The sequence below is a fragment of the Sciurus vulgaris genome (assembly GCF_902686455.1).
Source record: "Sciurus vulgaris genome assembly, chromosome: 2".
Classification (NCBI taxonomy): Eukaryota; Metazoa; Chordata; class Mammalia; order Rodentia; family Sciuridae; genus Sciurus; species Sciurus vulgaris.
In genome coordinates, this window is record NC_136462.1 from 1,925,372 (window position 1) to 1,949,360 (window position 23,989).

At 55.4% G+C, this 23,989-nt stretch overlaps 2 protein-coding genes and 1 long non-coding RNA gene across 20 annotated transcripts in view; 1 reads left to right on the top strand and 2 right to left on the bottom strand.

Annotated features, from left to right (window-relative positions):
- The first annotated feature begins 1,393 nt into the window (after nt 1-1,393).
- LOC306651871 lies at nt 1,394-13,428 on the top strand. The gene is made up of 2 exons (XR_013761227.1): nt 1,394-2,218; nt 11,256-13,428. It is a non-coding gene; the product is annotated as an uncharacterized lncRNA (long non-coding RNA).
- Nucleotides 3,110-15,829, bottom strand: TEX22 (testis expressed 22). 4 transcript variants are annotated; one of them, XM_079124737.1, is made up of 3 exons: nt 15,106-15,829; nt 5,013-5,141; nt 3,110-4,913 (listed from the first exon to the last, which is right to left on the bottom strand). In XM_079124737.1, exons 1-3 carry the CDS (start codon nt 15,247-15,249, stop codon nt 4,734-4,736), a joined length of 453 nt encoding a protein of 150 aa, XP_078980863.1. In that variant the 5' UTR covers nt 15,250-15,829; the 3' UTR covers nt 3,110-4,733. The 4 variants fall into 4 exon arrangements, 1 of the variants encoding a protein (XP_078980863.1); XR_013761223.1 differs by lacking the exons at nt 3,110-4,913; nt 5,013-5,141 and adding exons at nt 10,516-11,002; nt 13,862-14,062 and having other exon boundaries at nt 15,106-15,244; XR_013761224.1 differs by lacking the exons at nt 3,110-4,913; nt 5,013-5,141 and adding exons at nt 10,516-11,002; nt 13,616-14,062 and having other exon boundaries at nt 15,106-15,244.
- A 591-nt stretch (nt 15,830-16,420) lies between these two features.
- The window catches only part of PACS2 (phosphofurin acidic cluster sorting protein 2), a 63,579-nt gene continuing 56,010 nt past the window's right edge, over nt 16,421-23,989 (bottom strand). For 14 of the 15 annotated variants that reach the window (XM_079127440.1, XM_079127429.1, XM_079127436.1 and 11 more), the window contains 6 exons: nt 22,635-22,677; nt 21,839-21,881; nt 21,486-21,627; nt 20,574-20,800; nt 20,029-20,142; nt 16,421-19,141 (listed from right to left, as the gene is read on the bottom strand). In XM_079127440.1, the coding sequence (XP_078983566.1) occupies nt 19,023-19,141; nt 20,029-20,142; nt 20,574-20,800; nt 21,486-21,627; nt 21,839-21,881; nt 22,635-22,677 (688 nt within the window). In that variant the 3' untranslated portion in view covers nt 16,421-19,022. Of the gene's footprint in view, nt 19,142-20,028; nt 20,143-20,573; nt 20,801-21,485; nt 21,628-21,838; nt 21,882-22,634; nt 22,678-23,989 lie in introns of those variants that run through there. The other variant, XM_079127434.1, reaches the window with a different exon arrangement.

Genomic DNA, 23,989 nt, shown 5'->3' on the forward strand with positions numbered 1-23,989 from the left:
TTGGCAGGGACACATCCCTGTGCAGGACCCTTTGGGGCCTGTAGGATTTGGCCTTTGGCTCTGGTGACCTGAGCTGACCATTGCTCAGAAGGATCCTGGAGGCTGCTGTGTGGTGGGGTTGAGGGAGGAAGCCCAGCACAAGGCACTGGGTTCTGGAGGCAGGGGACGCATTTTCAAAGAGGTGACAAGAAAGTCTCCCTGGAATAACAGCGGAGCCTGCTTAGGAAAGACCACAGCATGTTCCAGAAAATCAGAGTGGCATGATTCACACTGAGGCCTGTCTTGCCTGTTAACTAAACTTCGATGATTAATGGAAGTTTTTTTTTTTTTTTTCCCCCCTTCAGGAAAAGAGTATCACCTACAAGGACAAAAAAAAAAAAAAAAAAAATCAAATTGACCTCTGATTTTCCCAGCAGCATTCAAAGCTCCAATTCACAGTCCTTAGGAAAAGAAAGTAGAACATAAGAATTCTTTCCCCACTTTTGCATGAAAGTACAGACCTCAGGAAAACATTTCAGACATACAAGAATATGAGAAATGCTACTCAGGAAGATCACAAGTTCAAAGTGAACCCAGGCAATTCTGCCAAGATCTGTCTCAAAATAAAAAGGGTTAGGGATGTAGCTCAGTAGGAGAGCACTTGCCTAGCATGTGCAAGGCCCTGGGTTCCATCCCCAGTACTGAAAAAAAAAAAAAAAATTCTTTAAAATTTTAAAGCCATATGCAATAGCACAGTACTGTAATCCCAGCTACTTGGGAGGCTGAAGAAGGAGAATCACAAGTTTGAGGTCAGCCTCAGTGACTTAGTGAGACTCTTAGTGAAAAATAAAAATGGCTGGGGAGAGCTGGGGCTATGGCTCAGTGGCAGAGCACTTGCCCCGCATGTGTAGGGCACTGGGTTTGATCCTCAGCACCACATAAATAAATAAAGGTATCATGTCCATCTATAAATGAAAAAAAAAAAAAATGGCTGGGGATATAGCTCACTGGTAAAGCATTCAATTTCAATCTCCAGTACACAACACACACACAACCTTGACCTTAAGTCTAGCCAATAAAGACCTAAATCAAAAGAGGGAACTCGATGGTCTGGTCCCGGTGGTGAACTCACTGCAGGCATCGAGTGTGCGGAGTGTGCCCAGGCTCAGGGTGGGCTGTGAATACCATGCTCTGGCCAGTATGAAACAGCAGGGTGGGCAGAGAAGCTGGGCAGTTTCGGCAGGTCGTCGCACTCAAAGCCAGACGTCAGCCAGTGCGGTCTAATTAAACCACGCCGTTGAAAAACGGGACGCCCATCTCCTAATGATTCTTCATTCCTAAACATTTTTTAGGAGAATACTTGGAACTTGGGGCGAGAAGCAGTCGTGTGATTTCAGCAATAGTTTTTCTATCTTAACGTTTTAAGTATTTTAAGATGTCCTGGTGGTTTCTCTATGTCCATGTACCCTTCCATCTTGTACCCTAGAAATAGCTGCAGTAACCCCCCCCCAAGGTAACAGCAGTCATTTCATGATAGAATCGTGAGTTTTAAAACAACAGCAGCATAGTCTTTGTTACACTGTTTAACCACCAGCAAGCATTTGCAAAACCAGCGAAGCCATTTCTTCTAACGGCCGTGCGGGCATTGTGTAGGCACTCAGCAGGGCTGCAAACTACATCTCCCAGGCACCCCGACCGTCCTGCGTGCCGCGTGGGGTTGGCTCCCCGATCAGCCGCCGGCGCGAGGCCCCTTCTGCTTCACCGGAGGGGCCGCGCTCGCGCTCCCCATCCGGAGCCAGCGGGTCACAAGCCGAGAAGGGCGCTGGGGACCCAGCGAGGCTCCGCGGCCAACCCCGGGCGAGCATGCGCAGGGAGACCGTCGCCCTCGCAAGCCCGGGGATCCGTTCTGGATGGCTGCCCTGCTCGCGCAGGCGCTCGGCCGCCGGTCGCGACGGGCTGGGGGAGGTGGTCCCCGAACACTCCCGTGAGCCCCAGGGAAAGACAGGGACTGACCTGGCGGCCCAGAAGTGGAGGCAGCCTAGAAGCTTGGTGTTGCAGTGGCTGTGGCAGACCTATGGCACTGCTGCTGGGGACTTCGGTTGTCCCCAAGCACGGCTCCTCGGATCCTTCCCACTCACAAGCAGGCTTCTCCAGCCTCCCCTTGACTGGTGTCCTGAGATCTTTCTGTTCGTCCTAGGACGAGAACCCCCTGTTGCTGTAAACTCCTACTCACCCCAAGGTAGGTCTCCCCCAAGTGAGTGCTGACTCTACAGACACTACTCTGTCCTGGGTTTTCCAGCAGGGCCTCCCCTGTGCACTGGCAAACCTCAAGCAGCATCCTGGCCTCTGCCCACTGCATGCCAGCAGTACCCTGTGGGAGACATCAGGCTCCCCTCCGTAAAGCCCCACTTTTTTTTTTATGTGTGTTGGTTGGGGGGATATGCAGGGATCGAACCCAGGGGTGCTTACCCACTGAGCCTCATCCCCAGCCCTCTTTAAAATGTTTTTAGCTGTAGATGGACACCTTTATTTTATTTATGTATTTGTATGTGGTGCTAAGGATTGAACCCAGTGCTTCAGACATACTGGCGAGCACTGTAACACAGAGCCACAATCCCAGCCCCCCAGCCCTTTTTACTTTATGACACAGAGTCTCGACAAGTTCTTAGTGCCTAAGTTGCCGGAGGCTGGTCTGGAACTTGAGAACTTCTGCCTCAGCCTCCCCAGTTGCTGGGGTTACAGGCATGTGTCATAAAAAAGCCCCTGTCTTAATTTCCAGATAGGGCAAAGGTTTGACCTCAAAACAGGGATCATGGGCTGGGGAGATAGCTCAGTCGGCAGAGTGCTTGCCTTGCAAGCTACAAGGCCCTGGGTTCGATCCCCCAGCACTGCAAAAAAAAAAAAAATCCAGGGATCATCCTGGGTCATCTGGACCCAGTGGAGTCCTTAACCAGGGGCGAGGGGGGCAGGAGAGATGGGGAAGTGGGGGTGAGAGCAGGGCAGAGGCAGAGCAGCTGCAGCAGGCAGCCTCTAGAAGCTGAGAACGCAGGACTCGGTCCCCCAGTGCCTCCAGAGGAGCACGGCCTTGCCCACACCTGGACCCCCAGCAAGACTTCACAGGCGGGATAGTGTGCAGTTTGACAACGTTAATCTTGTAGTAATTTGTTACAGCAAAGGTAAGAAACTACAGGTGGCCCCCTCCCCTGACTGTGGTGACATGTCCAGGCACTGCCACCTCACTCTCCTGGAGGGCCATGCACTCGCTGCTGATCCCCAGTGAGAGACAGATCTCATGTTCACTAAGCAGGGCTGGCTGTGTGGCCATGTCCACCACTAGGGGATGGGTCAGTTCAGCCCCAAGACCCCAAGGCTTCGCTTGTGCTGCCGTGATGGGAAGGAGCCCTGTGGGAGCTCTGAGCCTCAGGGGACCCCCAGGTGAGACTGGAATTGGTAGCATGAGCCCAGGCCGCTCCAGCCATGAGTGAAAACAACAGTCTTAAATTCACTCAGAACTGCTCAGCACGCGACCTCCATGGTGACCTTAGCTCCCACTCTGCACTGTGACAGACCCTCCTGTTTCCTGCCCAGCACAAGGCCGGGCCCAGAGCACCTCCCACATCTTTGTCAGGGGCCTTAGGAAGGGGAGGGATCACGATGGTCCCACCTCTTAGATCCCCTCACCAGCCCCTGTGGCTTCATGGCCGGCCCTCCCCACTCTGGTCGTGATGAACAAAGAGGACAAAAATCACACTGAACTGGGAGGGCTGTGCCCAGCTCCCCTGGAGGAAGAGGACTTCCACTGCACCTTACAGTGAGGGAGGCAGAGAAGAGGAGAGGTGTTCAGGGGCAGCAGGCGCCTCATGGCTACATCTGTCTTACCTTGGGCTCTGGGACAGCACTGCCAGTTTGCCAGTGTGTACAAGGTCCAAGTGGCTGTCACCTCCTCTCAATCCAAAGCCCCTCACCAGCCCTGCCCACGCAGAAGCCCAAGCAGCCCGTAAGTAGGTCACTGAGTCCAGGGCCACCTGCTCACTCTGCATACTGCCAGCCAGCAGGGCTGGGAACCCTCCCTCCTTTCTCTGTCTCTCACCCCTGTCCCCTCCAGCTCCATCTCCTCAAAACACAGCCTGTATCGTCACCCCCAACTCAGAACCCTTCTGCGGGCCCCTAGCCTTGAAACAAGGCAGTTAGGGTTGCAGGCCTTGGGCCTGAGGGCCACCTGTCCAGCCAGCTTCTTAGGGCTACCCTGGACCCTCTGTGCACAATGCCCTCTCAGGCCTCGTCCAACTCCAAGTTCACACCCAGACCTGGGAAGCACCTCCTTAATCAGGAAGCCTCTCTATGTCCAGCACCTCATGTGTGCCTCTGCCCCAGTTGCCCGTACCACAGCAACACTGCTGGGTCCCGTGCCCACCCAGGCTTTAGGGGCAGGACCCAAGGCATAACATGGACACCCCTGCCCCTAGGCACCCACAGTGCTGATCAGCCCCAACAGCCCAGGTGCCCCAGTGCTTCTTTCTTCTGGCAGAGTAGAGGCAGGCCGGGGTTTTCCAGGGAAGGCCCCCTCCGCCCCTCTCCTTCCAGGTCAGGGCAGGCAGGGCAGCAGCCCTCCCCAGGCAGGCCCCAGGCATCAGGCCGGCAGTGCTTTCTAGGCCTGTTTTCTCCTCGGTGCATGGGCACAAGGAGGGCACGAAGGTCTCCCCCAAAGCCTTCCCCAAGGAAAAGCTCTGGAAAACTGAGGACTGAGAGGGCTCCTAGGAGCGGGGTGTTTGCAAGGCCCGGCTCTTCAAAGTCGCAATCTGCCAGAAAGGTGTGCTCCGAGCCGGGACGTCATGGAAGGCCTCAGTGGACCCCCCAGACCTGAGCGGCTGCATAAGGAGCACGTCCTTGACCACGTCCTTGGACACCAGCTCGGCCACCGTCTGTGTGATGTCCTGCAGGCAACGGCGGCATCAGGGCTCGGTGGGAAGGGGAGGCACAGGGCTCTGCCAAGGCAGGCCAGGCACAGGCCCGCCTCCCCGCCCACCACGCACCCTGCCTTGGGAGGGGGCGCCCACGACGTCCTGCCTCTCCTGGGCGCCCAGCACTGCCAGCTGCCGGCGCTCGTCGATGCTGATGCTCCAGTGGCGGCTCGGCCACCTGGGTTCCTGTGGCTCGCACACCTGCAGAGATAGAGCAGGATGGTGCAGGCCACACCTGAGGCCTCCGCTGCCCTTCCCCTCCGCACAGCGAGCTCACTTGGCCCCCTAGCTCCTACGCAGACTCCTCGTGACTCTGTGACTCTGTACCTGGATGAGCCCCAGCGGCTGCCCACCATCTGCAGCGTCTGCCCATAGACTGTGGGAGGCTTCAGTGGTGGCTGCAACATCTCCAGTTCTGAATGGCCTCCCAGAACCCTGGGCGCATTCACTACCCAGGCCCAGGCTGGGCGAGAGACAGGTCAGCCAGCCTATTGTGTACCCCCAGAAATGCTGGACTGAAGACCAACCCCATGCACCCCTCTCCCCGAGTCCCATCCTAGATGATACAGTGGGAGTAGGGGAGGGATACTGCTCATGAATGCAGGAGACAAGGACAAGTGCTGGTGAAGGGCCATCAGTGCTGTGCAGGAGATGATAAGGTAGTGACCAGCAAGCAGGCAGGAAAGGCCAGGGCAGACTGCAGGGAGAGGCCAGAAGAAGTGGGCCAGCAGGATGTCCCCACCTTCCCAAGTGGGCCGGCTGCCCCTGGGCGGTGGGGGTGGGTATCGTCTTCCCTTCTAGAAGGAGGAGACATGCCCTGCTAAAATCAGCGGATGAAACAATTCCGAGCAAAGTCCCCCTCACTTAAAAGATCAAACCTAGAACCCCCACATGATCCAGCCATTCTGCTTGTGGGTATATATCCATGGAATTAAAAGCTGGGACCTGGAAAACGTGTGCACAGCCCTCTTAGCATTACTTGCAGTAGCCAAAATGTGGAAACCCAACTCGGAGACGCCACATTTGGTGAAGCTGACCTCCCACAGGAGGCTGAGGCACAAGAACCACAAAAAGGCGGGGCTTGCATGGTCCCACCTACACGCCAGCCCCAGAACTGTCGAGCTCACAGGCAGAAAGCGGGAGGGCGATAAAGGGCCCCAGGAGCTGGGAACAGGAGCTGCTGCCTGGGAGATTGGTTAGGAGGAGGCCTCGAGACCCAGGTGACATCAGTGCAAACATCCTCATGCAGCTGGGCTGTGCACTTGCACTGGCTAGGATTGCAGGTGCCCAAGGAGAGAGATGTGTTCAGCAAGCACAAGGTCCTGGGGTCAAGCAGACAGAAAGAGCGATGCCAGTATCTGGCGCACACCTGGATTCCAGTAATGGAGGCAGGAGGCTCGTGAGTTCAAAGCCAGAGACCCTCTGTGGAGGGAGGTTGGGGTTCCTCTTGTTTTTGTTTTGGTACTAGGGACTGGACAGAGGGGCACTTTACTGAGCTACATCCCAGTCTTTTTTTCAGATGGGGTGTCGCTAAATTGCTGAGGCTGGCCTGGTACTTGTGGTCCTCCTGCCTCAGCCTCCTGAGCAGGGGGCTGGGGTCGCAGGCCTGCAGCACTGCATCTGGCTGTTGTATCTGTTCTCAACCCTCTTTCTGTAGTGGAACCGTACACCTCCCTTTCACATGTGGTCTCACAGTGCTTCCATGAGAGGTTCTCTTCCTCCCCTGCTTGTGTTACTCCCACAGGGGGCACATGCTCAAAATATGCTGTGTGACATGGGCGGGCCTCCTGTGTTTCTGCCAGGGGCCTGAGAACAGCAGGCCCTGGGAGGATCACCAAGAGGGGAATGCAGAAGACATACAACCCTGCTGTTCTTAGGCCCAGGACCGGAAGTTCACTGTGCATCACTAGAATCATGGAGTTGCTTGTTACAGAGCATGATCACAGCAAATGCTGACTGATACAGGACTGAAAACAAGGAGCAGACTAAGATCTAACAGATCAAAGAAAATGAGGAAGATGGAGAACCATTCTTGTTGGATCAATATCCAACAGACCTTGAAGAGAGACAGAGAAAGTGAACTCACACACACACACAAACATGCACACGTGCTTTTCCCACACTAAGGACAAGGCCCCAGACTGAGGGAGTTCACCCAGGGGAGTGAAAAGAAATAGCCTCACCAGAGGATGTTTCAGGATACTGGCAAGAGAAGGAAATGCGGAAAAGCTTTGAGGGAAACAGCACAGAGCTAGGGATCACAGCCTGTGAAGCACTTGCCTACTGTGCTTCAGGCCCTGGGTTTGATCCCCATCACTAAACAAAAGCAAAAATAAACATGGCACAGAGACTCAGAGGTCCAAAAGTTCAGGGCGTCACATAGCAGCCCTAGAAACCAGAGGTGATGGCACGATTCCCAGAGTCCTGCAGGAAGTCTCTCCCATCAAGCACTCCACCAACCATGCACGTGTGGAGCCGAGCACAGAAGCCTTCGCACCTGCAGACGGATGTCTCAAACCCTGGAGGAAGCTGCCGGGTGGTGTTCTCTGGGAGTGAACGCCAAACAGAAAACCAGGGGCCAAGAACCAGGCTGCTGAGGCAGACGGGAGGGTGGACAGCCAGGGCCTAGGGAGGGCCGATGCCCAGCCAAAGGGAGCTCCCAGCCACACGAGGTGCGCAGCCAGAAAATGAAAAAGAATGAGCAAGCAGGGCCAGAAAGGGAGGAGGGGAGACAGCTGTCACCTCCAAGGAGAACAAGGTGGGACAGTGCTCACCCCACTATAGGGCCTGTGCTGGCAGCTGGCAGGTGTGATCTGAGGGCTGAGGACAGACAAGTGTAGTGGTGGGAGCTGGTGGCTTAGTTCTCCGTGTCCCCGGCAGGAAGGCAACAGAACCTAGAGCTGAGAACTAAGAGCAGCAGCCGTGGGGCAAGCTTACCAGCCAGAGTGAGGCGCGGCTAGGGGCTGCTGCTCCTCAGGTGGACGTGGGCATTTTAAAGTCACACACGTTGTTCAAGTGTTAACCAGAGCGATCTGACAGGAGAACGTGCCCAGAGCCCTTTAACCAGACAACTCACGTGTTTGCCAAATACACGGACTACTCACAAAAGTTGGTCATGATGTAGGCCACAAGCAAACCAGATCCTCCCATGCACACCAGAGGCCCACAACAGTTCCGTGGCTACAGCACAGTACAATTAATTAAAAGTTACTAATAAGCCAGGCACAGTGGCACATGCCTACAATCCCAGTGCTTTGGGAGGCTGAGGCAGGAGGACACCAAGTTCAAGGCCTGTCTCAAAATAAAAAATTAAAAGGGCTGGAGGGTTAGCTCAGTGGTAAAGTGCCCCTGGGTTCAATCTCTGGTAATCCCCCCAAAAAAAAAAAAAAAAAAAAAAAAAACACACACCACTCCTATTGACACAGACATTCCAAAACACCCTTCTGATTGGCCCCAGAGTGAAAAAGAAAATCAAGGCTGAGATACAAATTTATTAGAAAGGAAGAACAAGAAAACAATGAGAGGAGGACACAAAACCCATGAACAGTGGCCACAGATGTCCTCTGAGGACACTCTACAGCTTGAAATGCATCATTAGAAAAAAGTCCAACAATGACCAAACAAACCATTTGAGAATCTAGAAAAAAATTTTACTGAAAGTTTAAAGATTGAATTTAGGGTAGATTAGTAAATAAGTATAAGAAAACATCATGGACAACCATCACAAATGGATTCTTCTCCACACGCTCACCAATCCCACGTCTCTCTCCCTTCGTTTCTGCAGCCTTTTAGGTTCAGTGTCTGCTCAGTTTCTTCCTCGGGAACTGCAGGTTCATCATAGGCTTTGCCCACTCTTCCATCCTGGTTTACTTTGGGGGGTTGCAGGGCTGGGAATGGGGCTTCCCCTGAGCAGAACCACACAGGCACTCTGGGCTTCTCTGCTCGGGATGCCACCGGTCTGCACGCTGTCTGAGCCCAGGGGTGCTTAGCCACCGCACCAGCTGAGCTGTACCCCAAACCCTCTGCTTCTTGCAAGTTTTCTGATAGCTTGCAAGCCTCTCTTTGTAGATTCTGCTGGTAAACACTTGAGTGTTGTAAACTGCAAGTACTTCCTTCCAGAGTGTCCTCTAACATCTTCATGTCCTTGATTTGCCATACTTTAAAAATCTGTCAGGCCCTTCCTCCAAGGGTTGTGTGCTTGGCCTAAGAAAGGTGCTTGTTACCCTAGGATTCTAAACACAGCTCTCAGGTGTCTCTAGTGCCGCTGCAGTTTGGGTTTGTGCTGTGTTTCATGAGAAGTGGGGTGCATTCTACTATGTTTTAGGTGGATGCCAATCATCCCAGTACCACTTACTGAAAAGTCCATTTTCCGCTGCTGTGAGATTCCACACAGATTTATACATGGGTCACTTTTTCTTTGTCCAGTACTAGGGATGGAACCCAGGGCCTTGCACACACAAGGCAAGTGCTCTACAACTGAGCCACCCCCCAGCCCACAAGGGTCACTTTGTGACTCATTTGTCCTATACTGTGCATGTATTTGCCACCTTCTGCCCAATACCACACAGTTTTAATTGCTAGAGTTTAAAGGAGGGAAGGACTTGTTTTTATTTTTCAAAACTATTTTTTTAATATTCTTTTTGGATGTTGATAGACCTTTATTCATTCATTTATTTTTTAATTTTTTGTTGTTGTTGTTGTTGTAGATGGTCACAATACTGTCCTTTATTTGTTTATTTTTATGTGGTGCTAAGGATGGAAGCCAGTGCCTCACACATGCTTGGCAAGCCACTGAGCCACAACCTCAGCCCTATTTTCAAAATTGCTGCACAGGCTGGGTGTGGTGGCACATGCCTGTAATCCCAGTAGCCTGGGAGACTGAGCCAGGAGGACCTTGAGTTCAAAGCTAGCCTCCACAAGAGCAAGGTGCTAAGCAACACAGTGAGACCTTGTCTCTAAATAGAATACAAAATAGGCCTGGGGATGTGGCTCAGTGGCTGAGTGCCCGAGTTCAACCCCCAGTACCCTCTCCCCCAAAAAACTGTTGTATTGCTTCTTTCTTTATAAAGTAAAAAAATTTTAATACCTTTATTTTGTTTATTTAGCTTTTTTTATATGGTGCTGGGAATTGAACCCAGTGCCTCATGCATGAAAAGCAAGAGGAGCTCTACCACTGAGCCACAACCCCAGCCCCCAAAGTAAAAATTTTAAACATATTTATTTTTAAAAATAAAAAATTAGAGTTTAACAAATATATTACCAATACTACTTTTTTTTTTTTTTTTTTTTTTTTTTTTTGGTGGTGCTAGGGATTGAACCCAGGTCAGTAGGTCAGTGTTCTTGCAAGGCAAACACTCTACCAACTGAGCTACATCCCCAGCCCCTTTTCCATGTTTTGAACGCCAAATAAACAGAGCCACCTGCATGCATGATTCTGTCAGTTGCTTCTTTCACTCAAGAACACGCCCATCAGACAGGTCCATCTCCGCATCCAGTATAGCAGCATTCGCACAGGCAGGTTTGCTGAGTTCAACACAAAGTGTGTGGTGAACTGAAGGCTACCTACAGTCCGTCTCCACTACCCTGGGTTCCAACCACACATTGGCATAAACCACACAGGCTTTGGTTGTTTTCAATCCCCACTTTCATTTGCCCAATTAAATGACACATGAGTAACTACGTCTGCTGTCTTGTCTTGGGTGCCTGGTTGTCTCATCTGTTTGAGTGTCTCCCTGGGTCCCCTGTAGTCCACTGTGTGTTGTTCTGTTCTACCTTCCCTCCGCCTGTGGGGACATAGCTCTTTCTGGTCTTCGGTGCAGTCACAGTGTGCATGCGAAGTCAAAGTCTAGTGTTCTCAAATGGCACAGGACCGGAGGCAGCAGTGGGTGGTGCCGGACCCTGAACGGGCCCTGTGACTGACGCAGGCCTGCCATGCCCACCAGTGCTCATTCCAACCTCTCCAAAGACTTCTCTCGTTCTCACCCTCACTCCCAGTCTACTTTACATCTTCTGAGGTCGCATTCTTGCTCTTCGAGGTCTGTCCTCAGAGTTGATATGAGAGTCTGTGGGGAACAAGTTCTTGTTTGCTTACTTGTCATTTTCATTATTTTTCTCATTTTGTGGTGCTGGTGATTGAACCTAGGCCCTCGTGCATGCTAGTCAAATACACTAGTCAAATACTCTACCACCGAACTACACACCTAGACTATTTATTTATTTTTTGCGGTACTGGGGATTGAACTTGCCTGTGCTTGCAAGGCAAGCACTCTACCAACTGAGCTATCTCCCCAGCCCTTTATTTATTTTTTGATACAGGGTCTCCCCAAATTGCTGAGTCTGGCCTTGAACTTGAGATCACCTGCCTCAGTCTCCTGAGTCACTGGGATCACACGTGAGTGTGAAAATGCTCCACATTTACCATCTGAAGTCAAATGATAACTTTGCCTTTTCTGTAGAAGATCCTACGTCAGGCATGGAACTGAAGGCTGATCATTATTTTCTCTGGGGCTCCACCTGGTGCCTTCTCTGTAATAAGCTTCCACAGTTTTTTTAAAGTCCCACTCTATGGCCCAGGCTGACCTCAAACTCTCTATCCTCTTGAGTGGTTCAGGTCACAGATTCCGTGGCTGCTGTCAAGCCTCTCTGCTCCTTCCAAGAGCCTCTGCCTCCCCTCTGCCTACCTCCAGGAGACCGGCCTCTGGAGCCTACAGTTGCACATAACAGCTTGGCTTATGATCCCTTGACTTCCGCTGCTGGGCTCTGCTGGGCCTTCACTGATGCATCTGATCATCACCTGGGATGATCAGCCTCCAGAGCACATCCTAGGACCGGCACCCAGGGTCAGCCTTGTGCTGCTCCTCCCAGGCTCAAGAGGGGTGACCAGGGTGACCAACAGCTGCAGAGATGGGGAGTGCGACTTCCAAGCTCACTGGCAGCAGCCACAGCCGCTTCTGTGTGCACTCACTTTGGGGAAGCGGCCACTGTGTGAAAAGATACACAGCCTGCTGTACCGAGATTCACGTGGGCAGGATCCTCGGCCTCTGCAAACATCCAGCCCTGACCAAGTGAGGGGGCACTGTGGACACAGACTTAGTCCAGCTTTAAGATGGACTCTGGCTCAGACTGACATTTTGACCACAACCTCCTGAGAGACCAAATCAAGGCCACCCAGCTAAGCAGCTCACAAATTCCTGGCCCACAGAAGCCAAGACAAAATATTTATTGTTTTAAGTTGCTAAGTTTTGGGGTTACTTTGCTATTCAAGAATGTATAACTAATATGCTACCAAAACACTATGTGTACCTAGAGTAAAATTTTCAAGATTCATGAAATTTTGTTTGTCCATTTGTCCCAGGGATGGAACCCAGGGATACTTAACCATGGAGCTACACCCCCAGCTCTCTCTATTTTTCGAGACAAGGTCTCACTAAGTTGCTGAGGCTGGCCCTGAATTTGTGATCCTCTGCCTCAGCCTCCTAAGCTGCTGGGATTACAGGTGCGCACCACAATGCTCAGCTTGTTTTTTTAAAAAAAAACTGGGATTGCACTGAATCATTTTTTTTAAACCTGGCAGGTTTAAACCTTAAATATAGAGCCAGGCATGATGGCACCAGCCCATAATCCCAGCAATTTAGGAGGCTGAGGCAGGAGTGTCACTGGCCAGCCTGGACAACTTAGTGAGACCCTGTCTCAAAAAATAAAAGGGCTCAGGGTATAACTCAGTGGTACTCCTCCCATTCTCAGTGCTCCACGCATGCACAAAGTAAGATTAAAACCTAAAAGTAGGGCTGGGGTTGTGGCTCAGGGGTAGAGCGCTTCCTCGTAAGTGAGAGGCACTGGGTTCGATTCTGAGTACTGCATATAAATAAATGAATAAAGGTTCACCACCAACTAAAAAAAACTTAAAAGCACGGCTGTGTTAAGTGTGTCCCCACCAGCTGTCTGCTTTGTTTAGCTATACTCAGTGCTTCTCGCAGAGGTATGAGGCCAGGACTGACTGAGTTCTGCTGTTAGGTAAGCAGGAGTCTTCCCATCCATTTTCAGCCTGTTTTTTTGCAGGTTATTGAAACTAGTTTCCCCTCCATAACAGCTACTCAACCAAGAGTATCTAGTTGTTAATTGGCTAGATAGATAATACACAGTCTCGAGTAGTGGCCATTTCAACTTTCCTACCCTTCCTTTCCTTGAATATGGGAACCGTTTCCATCTGCTGGTAGAAGCTGTTCTGGCCTCTTGTGCTTCTGTGGCCAGTTTGCAAAGCTGAAGGAGGGCAGGTGTTCAGCACTTTAAGTGCAACACACTTATTGTTCAAGGGTGCAGCTCTCTTGCCATCTTCAGGGCTCTGTGATTCTTTGGGGGTGTTTAAAAGTTACCCTCAAGAAGGCTGTGTAGGGGCTGGGTTGTGGTTCAGTGGTAGAGCACTTGCCTAGCATGTGTGAGGCACTGGGTTCAATCCTCAGCACTACATATAAATGAAATAAAGATCCACTGGCAACTTAAAATTTTTTTTTTTTTAAAAAGAAGTTTGTGTACACTTTCTCAATTTATTCCTAGTACCACTGTGAGCTGGCCTTCTTTGCATGTTATCTTCTTGAGCCTGCTATTGTGTCTATAAAGGCAGCTGACTTCCCAACCTCTTGCTGTGTATGGATTCCAGTCAATGCCATTAGACTAACCAGGAAACGGTTTCCGAGCAGGGCTGACTTCACATGCCCAGTGTTGCAAGGCTGGTCTCTCACCACTCGAGGGGAGGAAAGGCAGGCAATGGCATGTGTGCAGAGGGAGGTGTCCTGCTTCTGCTGCCTCCTGCACAACCCACCCAGTGGTAACGAAGGATGACCACCCCCAAACCTGTCTCCAGTCCTGCAGCTCCCAGCTTCCTTACAGCACTGCCACCCACTGCCGGCTCCACCCCTTCTTACCAGCTGTCATTAGGCATAAGCACTACAGTTGGAGCTTCACCCACTGATCTAGGCTGGTGGTCTGCAGACCCTCTGCTGGGGAAGGCCTCCTTGGACCTGGTCTCAGCCCAAGGTCGCCGTCATTGTGAGCATGTTCTGGCACCATGCATGGCCCTGGGGGCTGCAGTCAGGCATAGCAGTGGCAGTGGCTAAAGGGCCAGGCTGGGAAAGGGGAGGGATGAAGGACTTAAGTTAGCCAGGCCAGGGGCTCCCTGGGAGGTGCCACCTAAGAGGAGGCCAATTATGGGAAAATCTGGAAGAAAAACATTCCACATCCAGGGAACAAAGTTAGAGAGGGCAGCCTGGGTGCCTCTCAGCCCATGGCCAGCAGCAAGGGAGGGACAAAGGAACTTTGCACAGGAGCAACCCTGGAAGGGACCTAGGTGTGACAGACACTACAGCAACTCCCTACAGTGTGTAGACCCAATGTCTCCTCCTGACTCTGCCTCTTTTGCAGGATGGGAGCACACACCCACCCCGCCTCCTGTGTGCCTACTGACTAGACTGCCTGTCAGAAGACAGGTCTCACAGAAGCCAGAGGGCCTGGCTGGTCCCTCACACCAGTGGCCCGGCATTGGGTGCACACATAGGGGCCTGGAAGGCCCTGGGTCCTGGAAGAAATACCCAGGAGGGCACAGGTAGTCAATCAAGCAGCTCAGGGAGCCTGCTTTTTTTCCCACTATCTTTGACCTTAGTGAACACATGTGCTAGACACAAACCCAAATGCATGACTCAAAAGGCTCCCTGCACTGTTTAACTGCAGGACCAGCACGTGGCAGCCTGGGAGACCTTTGAGTTCCTATCTTACAGAAGCATGAACCCGTCTGGCCTGGCCTTGAACCTCCCCTAAGCAGAACCACACAGGCACTCTGAATTCCTCTGCTCGGGGAACGCTCACGGGTCTGCACAGCTGTGTCTGTCCTCACTACCGTGTGAACCAAGCACATCCCGGCCCTGGGACCTTGTTCTCCCTCCAAATCAAGACTCTCTTGGCCAGGAGTGAGGGGCACCAAACATCTTCCCGAGCTCGGTTGTCCCTCCACTCTGCCCAGCATAAGGGAGTGAAAAGGGTACAGAGTGGTGGGGACACAGCATATGTCCCCTCTGTCTCCATTCAGACCCCTGCGGTGCATCCCCTGCCTGGTTCCCTCCCCAGCCAACCCACCCAAAACCTGGGTTTCCAAAAGGGGTGTCCCCCTACTTACCCAGTCCTGTGTTTGCAGTCCCTGCTGGTCACTGCTCTGGGAACCTGGCTGGCCCCTGGCCACAGACAGGACCCCTGGGGGAGAGGGCTGCCTGTGCTCTTGGGTGAGCTGCAAGTGCTGTGCCCACAGCTGCCTGCTGTCCATTTTGACCCTCAACAGGTTGTGGGTCTTCACCTCTGAGGCTCTAGAGGAAGGAGCTGGATAGGGTGGGGCAGGGTCCCCCAGGCTCCCAGGGCCCCTCTGTCAGATGGCGGCAAAATTAGGCTGTGCTAGGGCCACCTTCCAGCCACTGACCAGACTGTTGCCCAATGGCTGGCCCTATGCTCCTCACTACTCCTGTGGCCACTGCCCTCCACATCAGCATCCCAGTGGGAAGACTCGCACAGTCTCCTGTCTACAGCCCCGGCTCCTAGCACCCACCAGGGCCAACCTCGCTCCTGTGACCCTGGCTCCACGTTCACACCACACCCAAGGCAGGCCTCAGTCCCCACCGTCTGGGGGTCTGCGCTGAGAGGGAGGGACACTGGAGGTCAGGACCCACGGTGGGGAGGGAAGAAAACGCACGATGGAGAGGGGAGGAATCGGCACAGTGGGGTAGAAGCAGAACAGGGGAGGGGCCGGCACTTAGGGTTCCGAGGGACTGGGACACGGGAAACAGGCGGGCTCCGTGGGGTGCTGGAAGGGAGGGGAATACAGAGTGGTTCGGTAGGGTTCTGCGGGGGTCACAGAGAGGAAGGGCGGGGTCCTGCGGGGTCACAGAGAGGCTCTGCGGGGCCCTGTGGGGGCGGGGCTGGCTCTGCGGGGCCCTGTGGGGGCGGGGCTGGCCTTGCGGGGTCCCGTGGGGGCGGGGCTGGCTCTGCGGGGCCCCGTGGGGGCGGGGCTGGCCTTGCGGGGTCCCGTGGGGGCGGGGCTGGCCTTGCGGGGTCCCGTGGGGGCGGGGCTGGCTCTGCGGGGTCCCGTGGGGGCGGGGCTGGCTCTGCGGGGGTCCCGTGGGGGCGGGGCTGGCCTTGCGGGGTCCCTTGGGGGCGGGGCTGGCCTTGCGGGGTCCCGTGGGGGCGGGGCTGGCCTTGCGGGGTCCCACGGGGGCGGGGCTGGCCTTGCGGGGTCCCGTGGGGGCGGGGCTGGCCCCGCGGGACCCGAGGCGGGGGCGGGCGCACGCACCGCGGTTCCGCAGAGGCGGACTCTCCCCGGAACTTCCGCCTGCAGGCTCCGCCCCATGGGCTTCGCGTTGGCCCGCCGCGCATGCGCCAGCCAGCCCTGGGGTGGTGGCTCCTGCGCGTGTCGGGTCTCTTGTTGGTAGAGAGGAATCACGCAGTTGGGCGGCCGCAGTGCCCTCAGTTTATTAGTGTCGCTTCAGCACCTTAAAGTCGTCCTCATGGTCACATGGGACAGGTTAGCATTTGCGCCTCGAAAAGCTATTTACATTAATTTTGCCTCCCATTAAAAAGGAAAACTAGCAACACGAACACTGTAGAAACCAGTCACAATGAACAGGACGGGATCTGTAGAAACCGGCGGGGCGCCCACCAGCCCAGTCCTCGGCCGCTGGCCCCACCAGGCCCGCACAGGCCGGGGAGGGTTGGGAGCCTGTAGAGTCGCCGGCCTGGCTCTGGAGGAAGTGGCGCGGACGTTTTCATGAGGAAGTCGTTTGGGACGCAAGCCAGAGACGGCCAGGTCTTCGTCCTGTGCAGGTCTCCACCTGCACAGAGGCCCCCCCACCTCGCGTCCAGCTCTGACCCAGCTGCTGCCCGAGGACACTGGCCTGCGTGCCCAGATGAGACAGGGGCAAGGTGACCAACCAGGAGGGGAGGGGTCAGGTCCCCACCTTCAGGGATAAAGGTGGAGCCTGCCCACACCTCAGGCAGCGATGGCCCCGCCTGACAGGGACTAGTGGCTTAGCCTCGGACACTGGTGGGGCTGAGAAATCCCTCGGGGTGCACTTGGGGTGAGGCCTGAGAACGCACACTTCTCACGCACACTCTGCACTGCCCTCATGGCCACACCGACTGAAGACGGATTTGGCTTCCGGTGGTCCTTCAAGGGGACAAAGTGCTTTTCCTTGAATTCTCATAACAGCTCCATGAGGTAGGCAGGGGAAATGTGACCATTCTCTTTAACCAACGGGAAACTGAGGCAGGTGGCGCATGCAGTCCAGGTCTCCATTTGTTCCTTCCTGGCACAGAGCCCACGTGGTGGTGGCAACATGGGTGCTGGACCCAGGGGCCAGCTGCTGAAAAGGCTGTGCCCTGCATGGTGGAGCCTCAGAGCCACATGAGCAAGAGTACCCTGGGGAGGTTTTCCCTAGGAAAGAGCTGCCCACAGCCAGGCAAACTGCACAGCCCCTGTGGTCTCCAGGACAAAAAGTTTTAAGTCATCTCTTCTACCAAGAGTGACCTTGGGAAAGAATGTGGATGGACTTTTGAAGTGACAGCCCTGTGCACTGCAGCAGGGTGCTCTCTGGGGCAGTCCCTGCAGGGCATTCTGCCCACAGGCCAACTCTGAGCCATGGACCCAGGGGCCAAACACAGGTTCTATCATTAGCCCCATGGCCCTTACTCTGGACAAATGGACACTGTTCAGCCCCCGGGAGAGGGGCTGGTAAACAGGTAGCTCACAGGTAAGAAAAATAGGCCATTCTCACCCCAAGGAAGGTGGGTCCTGCATTTGGCACTGTTTTCTGAACAGAGCCTATTGCAGCTCTTGTTCTTGGGGCACCAGTGTCCCTGGGAATGCCACAGCTTCCAAGGGAATGGAGTAGGTGGGCTGTTCCTGTGCAGCCTGCAAGGTTCCCTGTTGGTCTGTGGAGCAGGTACAGCCAGGTGGGTGACCCTGGTTGCCTGTCAGCACACCACTATGCTGCTGCAAGGGAAGGCAGAAAGCAGCGCTGCCTTCCAGGATGAGGCATAAATACACATGCTGCTCCAAGGAGCATGGCCTGGAGGGTGCACAGCCCTGAAGCGGGTGCATGGCCCCTGCAGTGACCTGTGATCAGGCTGGCCCACTAGAGCCTACAATGGTCACTTTGCTGCTGCAGGTGCCACCTGTCCCCCAGTTCACCACGATCCTGAATCTCAACCCAGATACCCACATGGCCAGTTCTGGACACTCTAGGCCAGCAGGCAGAGTAGGGGTGGAAGGGTGTGGTAGCAGGCTAGTGCCTGGGCACTTGGCTTCAACTTCAGACTAACCCCAGCCACAGCTCACCATTTCCCAGGCTGGACACTAGGACATTTGAAGGGAACAGGGCTCAATCTGGGACAGCACAACACGCAGAAGCCTAGCAGTACCTCGGGAATAGCTGAGGACCAGAAGAGGTGAGGGGGTGGGCAGGACCCGTGGCTCTGCAGAGCCCCAAGGGGGCTTCGTGAGAGCAACGTCTGTTTGGCAGCTATGTCGTCACATGTATTTGAGAGCATTAGAAGGATCTCCCCGGCGAGGCTGGAGTTTATTGGGAGCTATGCATGGGTGGTGCTGGGGGTGACACCCCCCAGGAGTCTGAGCATGCCTGTGACCCTCGGCCCCTGGTCACCAAGCTCCAAGGCCTGTGCCTGCCCTGGGCTCCCTGTGGAAGCGGAGTCCTGCCTTCCAGGAAGGAGAGGACATGAAGGCAAGAACCCTTCTTGTTTGTGGGCCCTGGGTGGCTCCTGAGCCCCTGCATGCTGCCCTCCCCTTCCCAGCCTCCCTGCTCCAGACATTCTGGTTAATAAGCACGGCAGTTACTTGGCACCCAGCAAGGAGCTGCCCCTTAGTTTTCAGGCTGTGAGCACACTCATACTTAAGATGGTTTGTGTTTTTGACAGTCTGTCTCTGTGGTAAACTGAAATGTTAACAGAAATGCAGCTGCCCCTCCCGCAGTGGCCACCATGGGGCAGCAGGTAGGCCCCTCGTGTCCCACACCACCCCCTTGGTGGGCAGGGCTAGAAGGTGGCCTTGGAGTGTCCGAAGATGCAGATGGGGAAGTGCTTCACATGGGAGGACCACTGAGCAGCCAACTGGAAGAACTTGACATCGCTGCACTCCACGCCATCGATGAGTACTGTGAGAGAGGGCTGCCTGACCATCTGCCCACCTGGCCTGCCCGCTCACCTAGCAGGGCAGTCACCCAAGAAGGTGGGCTGCTGGCCAGGGTGCAGGTCCAGGATCCCAAAGCTGGAGGCACCAACACCTCCAGGGATCCCCCTTGCCAGGCCCTTTCTGCTCTCTACCCTCCCAGGACACAGAGCCTCTGGGGGTCTCTGAGGAAAAGCCTGGCATGAGCCTCAGCCAGATGCTATTTGTCCACAAGACCTCCTCGCCTCGGGTTCAGCCTGAGACTCTGCAAGCCCCATTATGTCTCCACTTGGCAATCACCATGGGAAGACCAGGGCAGTTCCCACCTGGAGGGCACGGAACTGTGCTCACAGGAAAAAGTCCTGGGAGCTTCACACTGAATCAAACGTTGGCAGAATGCCCTCTGAGAAGCACCTTGAATGTACAAATCAATCTTAAAAACAGAGGAAGGGTTGAGAATTATTTGAACGTGAAGAACTGTCAGGTGCACCCAAGGGCCTCGTCCCCCATGTGGAGAGAACCATGTAATGGGTACATTACAGACCCTCAGTGCCCCCAGGCTCACTGCTGTCTGAGCATCTGGTAGACCCCACTGAAGGCCACCCCCGCGCCCCTTGAGTTTATGGGGCATCCACGTGGGGTGGTGCTGGAGGTGATGGTCCTCACCCCAATTATCACGAGCTGCCCCTTCCGCTGTGCAGCCTGCCCCAACCTCAGCCTTCTGCACAGCAGAACCAACAGCAGCGGTTCCTGTGCTGACTTAAAAAGTCACCCAGGGCTGCACTGCTTTGCCTTCCCGTGTGATAGACAACACCCAAGGGTCCCAGTGGGAGCAATCCCCAGCCACCGCCACCCTGCGAGAGCGAGTCTTACCCCGCAGCATGTTCTGCTGGTGCCTGGCTGTGCAGATCAGGCGGCTGATGCCCTCGATGCACTGGCTTTTGGACTCCACGTCCTTGTCCTTTGTTTTCTTGGGCAAAAACATCACTGGGAGGAAAAGGGCCCTGTTGTCATCCACTGCTCCTTCTGGGCCAGGCTGACCAGAGCCGCCTTGCAGTAAGCAGGACAGGAGAGCAGTGGCCAAAGGGCTGAAGAGGAGTTGAAGGGGCCTGGCTGGCCAGAGCCCTCAGACCCCTGCTTACCTAGGATGCCCAGCTGCCTGCTGTGACCACAGACAGACACCCTCCTTCTGTCCAGGTGGCCTCCACAGGAGGCTCTGGTCAAGGCTGCCAGACCCTCAGTGCTCCCAGGCTCACTGCTGTCTGAGCATCTGGTAGACCCCACTGAAGGCCACCCCCGCGCCCCTTGAGTTTATGGGGCATCCACGTGGGGTGGTGCTGGAGGTGATGGTCCTCACCCCAATTATCATGAGCTGCCCCTCCCGCTGTGCAGCCCTGTGCAGCCTGCCCCAACCTCACCCTTCTTGTTCTTCTCCTTGGTGACCACAGTCATGGACATGGTGGGTGTGGCTGCGGCCTCACCACTGCTGGGCAGCCTGCTGACCTGGAGGGACCGGAAAGTGCACTTGAGCGTGTTTTTGGTGGTGGGCAGGTCCTTCTTCTCGGCGTCCCTCTTCCTGTCTGTGGGCTGTGCTGCCGTCCAGTAGTCCACCTGTAGCCCCATGAGCTCAGCGCCAACGCCCTGGCTGCGAAAGGCAGAGGGAGGTGCTCACACTCAGGCCACGGCCTTGTCCTGGCAACATGCATCACTATCTGCATGGGCAAGGAGGTGTAGCCAGCACCTGTCCCAGTGAGCTGGATGGCAAGACGTTCTGTGGAGCTGTCTGTTCACGGGTCCACTGGGCACCCATTTGTGCCCATGGATCTATACAGTCACCATGCCAGAGAAACCCACCACCAGCTGAGAGCTCAGACCAACCACCCTACAGAGAACTTGAACTGGCAGCTGGAGAAGCCCAGGGAGGGTCTGCTGGAGCACGGAGAAGTGCTGGACCTGAGGCCTGTGCAGTGTGAGCACCCACATCCCACTCAGCTCTGTGGGTGGGTTTGGTTCTGAGAGACCCAGGGTGGCCTGGCAGGACATCGGCTGATCCTGGGTGCATGGTCCGGGAGCACCTCTCCTGCACCTCCTCCCCCAGCTACTCTCTGGAAAGCCTCGCGTGCACAGCCATGTTCATTTGTGGCGTGGTGGCTCCTGTCCTGGTGGTGCTCAGCAGAGAACAGGCACCCCTGATCTGTGGCAGCAGGTGCAAGCTGGGACTGAGCCCTCACACTCCATCGCAGGGTCTTAGCCTCTGCCTGCCCAGAGCGCTGGTGGGACGTGGGGTAGATGCCACCTCAGAACAAGTGGGAAAGGAGCTGTGTGCTTACCTGGGGGAGGACAGGCCTCCGCTCACTGATGGGGAGGACGGCGGGGTGGGCGAGGCCTCCTTGGCCGCAGGAGACGTGGACACAGAGGGTGGGGTGGAAGGGAGCACACTGGAGCCTGAGGGTGCTGCGTCATCAGAGTCGCCTTTGGGAGGAGTCAGGCCAGTGTGAGCCGATGCTCTGCCCAGTGCCCGGGGACTTCAGGCAAGGACGCAGGGAGGCGGCCAGCAGCTCTTGCTTAGCAGAAGCAGCAGGGCTGAGCTGCTCCTCAAAACCAGAGGCAGGTACCCCCTGGGCCAGGACACCACCAGGACCTGGGGCCTGGTCCACTCGCGCGGCCCTGGGGACGGGATTACCTGATGTGGCGGAGGATGGGTCCACAACCCCGACCTTCACAACCTGGAACAAGAAAGGCTGCTGGAGGGTGCTGGGGAAGAGGCAGGAGGCTGCTCCAGACCCACGAACCACAGGACCCTGCCCTAGGCTTGTGCTGCCCAGTCTGGTGGCCACCAGCCATGTGAAGCTGTGTTGGTTAGAGTGGATTACAATTCAAATTCAGGGCCTTGGCTAAATGGTGAAAGGCAAATGCCCAAGAGCACAGGGCACTCTTGTCACTACAGGAAGGCCCCTGGATGGGGTGTATGGATGTAGGGGACAGATCCACCCTAGACCCTTCACTGGGCTGGGAAGACACCTGCCACATACCATGTAGGCACCTCAGTTGGGCAGGCCACACCAGGTGGGAAAGGTGGCAGTGAACAGGCCACTGGGACTCGGGGCTGGGGGAGCACAGGCACCCCTTAGGCCCCTGCAGAGGCAGGAGCATCAGCCTCCAGACGCACGGCCACACAGCCCTCGTGCCTCGGCACTTCTGGACACTGGGTGGGTGCTATCTGACCCCTTGCTGGTGCTCAGGACAGGCTGAGAGCTGGACACTGGTCTAACTGCAACAGGGTCTCTGCTTCTTCACATCCGCTGGGGAAACCAATGATCCCTACGCCCTCTCCCCTCCAAACACACAGGACACAGAGCACTTCAAAGGCATCCCTGTGCTCACACGGTGAAGGTTCTGGAACACGCAAGTTAACATGAAAGCACCGTAAAGTCCCTCTGGCAGCCCGCCATTCCTTGCAGTGGAACTGCAGTACTCACCCCAACGAAGGGAATGAACCTCTGTGAGGACTCTTCGTCGGGGCTGTGAGCGAGACGGACAGTTAGACTCCCTTGGCACAGCCCCAGCCCCGGACCCGCCCACCATCCCAACTCTGCCAGCCAGTGCTTGGATCCCGTCCAGCAGGCTAACACGTGGGAGAGATGAGCAGAGCTCTGCACCCTGGCAGAAAGCCATGCAGAGCCCTGCAGCTGGGGAAGGGGGGACAGAGAGCAGGACTTCAGGGGAGTTCGCTCTTCCATCCCAGGTGCCTGAGGCATGGCACCAGCTCAGCCAGTCCTGCCTGAATGGCTGCCCCCAGCCTCCGCCTGGTTCCCTGTTCAGCTGGTTCCCTGTTCAGCTGGAGTGTCACATATCTGGACCCCAGAACATCAGGGGAACAGTTTGGGCCTTCTCCAGTAACAGGTGACTGCCCCAAAGCAGGCCACATAGTATCATCTCAAGAGGCCAGGCCTCTGGCCCTAGTGCCAGCATGGATGCCAGTTCTAACACCCAAACACAGCTCACACACGTGGTTCCCCAAGGAGCTCACGTGCTCAGCACCTAGGGAAGGGAGCCTGGACTAGGCTCTACACAGCACCCGGCAGACCTACAGCCTTTCGGGGAAGTGTTGGCCACAGCCCATTCACCGTGGAGATGCTGAGGGCTCCAGGGCAGGCACCAAGGCAACGAAAACTGTCTTCTCCTCCCACGCTCGTCCCACCAGAGCAGGCCACGCAGTTCACCTCCTCAGAGGCTCCCTGCCAGCTGATCCCCGTGACCCGACGAGCTCTCCCATGGGGTGTGGCCAGCATGGAGCCACAGCTCTACCCACAGCAGGAAAAGCAGCCCCTCCAGGCAGGGCTGGTCCCAGTGCTCGGTGGGACCAGTCTCCTCCGTGTCCTTCCTGCCTGCCCACCCTTGTAGCTCCCCGGGCTGCACTCAGAGTGTGCCTTCACTGCCCCAAGCGTGTCTTCAGCTGGTGCCATCTCTGGCTGGGTCTTCCAACTCCATTTTATCTGTCGTTTCACAAACTGGAACCAGAAGCCAGCACAGTTCTCCCAGATGGAGACTGCCTGTGCACATGGTTCCAAGAGGCGGCCTAGCACTGGGGGTGGGTGTGGGAAGATTCTTCCTGGATTTCAGGGAACCAGCCAACCTTTCAGGCTGGTGGGTGCCTCAGGGACAGCCCTGCAGCAGAGAGAAGTCTCTGCAAGAAGCAGGCTTGGGGAGGGCATGCGTCCAGCTAGCCACCTGCCCTGGCATTGGCTCCCAGGCACAACAGCCATCTCCCCAGAGCCCAGGGTGGGGTGTCACAAGGTGGACCAGCCCACAACATACAACCAGGGCACTGCCA

Excerpts from the sequence above, each read along its gene's own strand:
- TEX22 (XM_079124737.1), bottom strand. The coding sequence starts at position 15,249 with ATGGACAGCAGGCAGCTGTGGGCACAGCACTTGCAGCTCACCCAAGAG. Across the intron at positions 5,142-15,105 it reads GACTGCAAACACAGGACTGG|GTGTGCGAGCCACAGGAACC; the intron begins GTAAGTAGGGGG and ends CTATCTCTGCAG. Across the intron at positions 4,914-5,012 it reads GCGCCCCCTCCCAAGGCAGG|GACATCACACAGACGGTGGC; the intron begins GTGCGTGGTGGG and ends CGTTGCCTGCAG.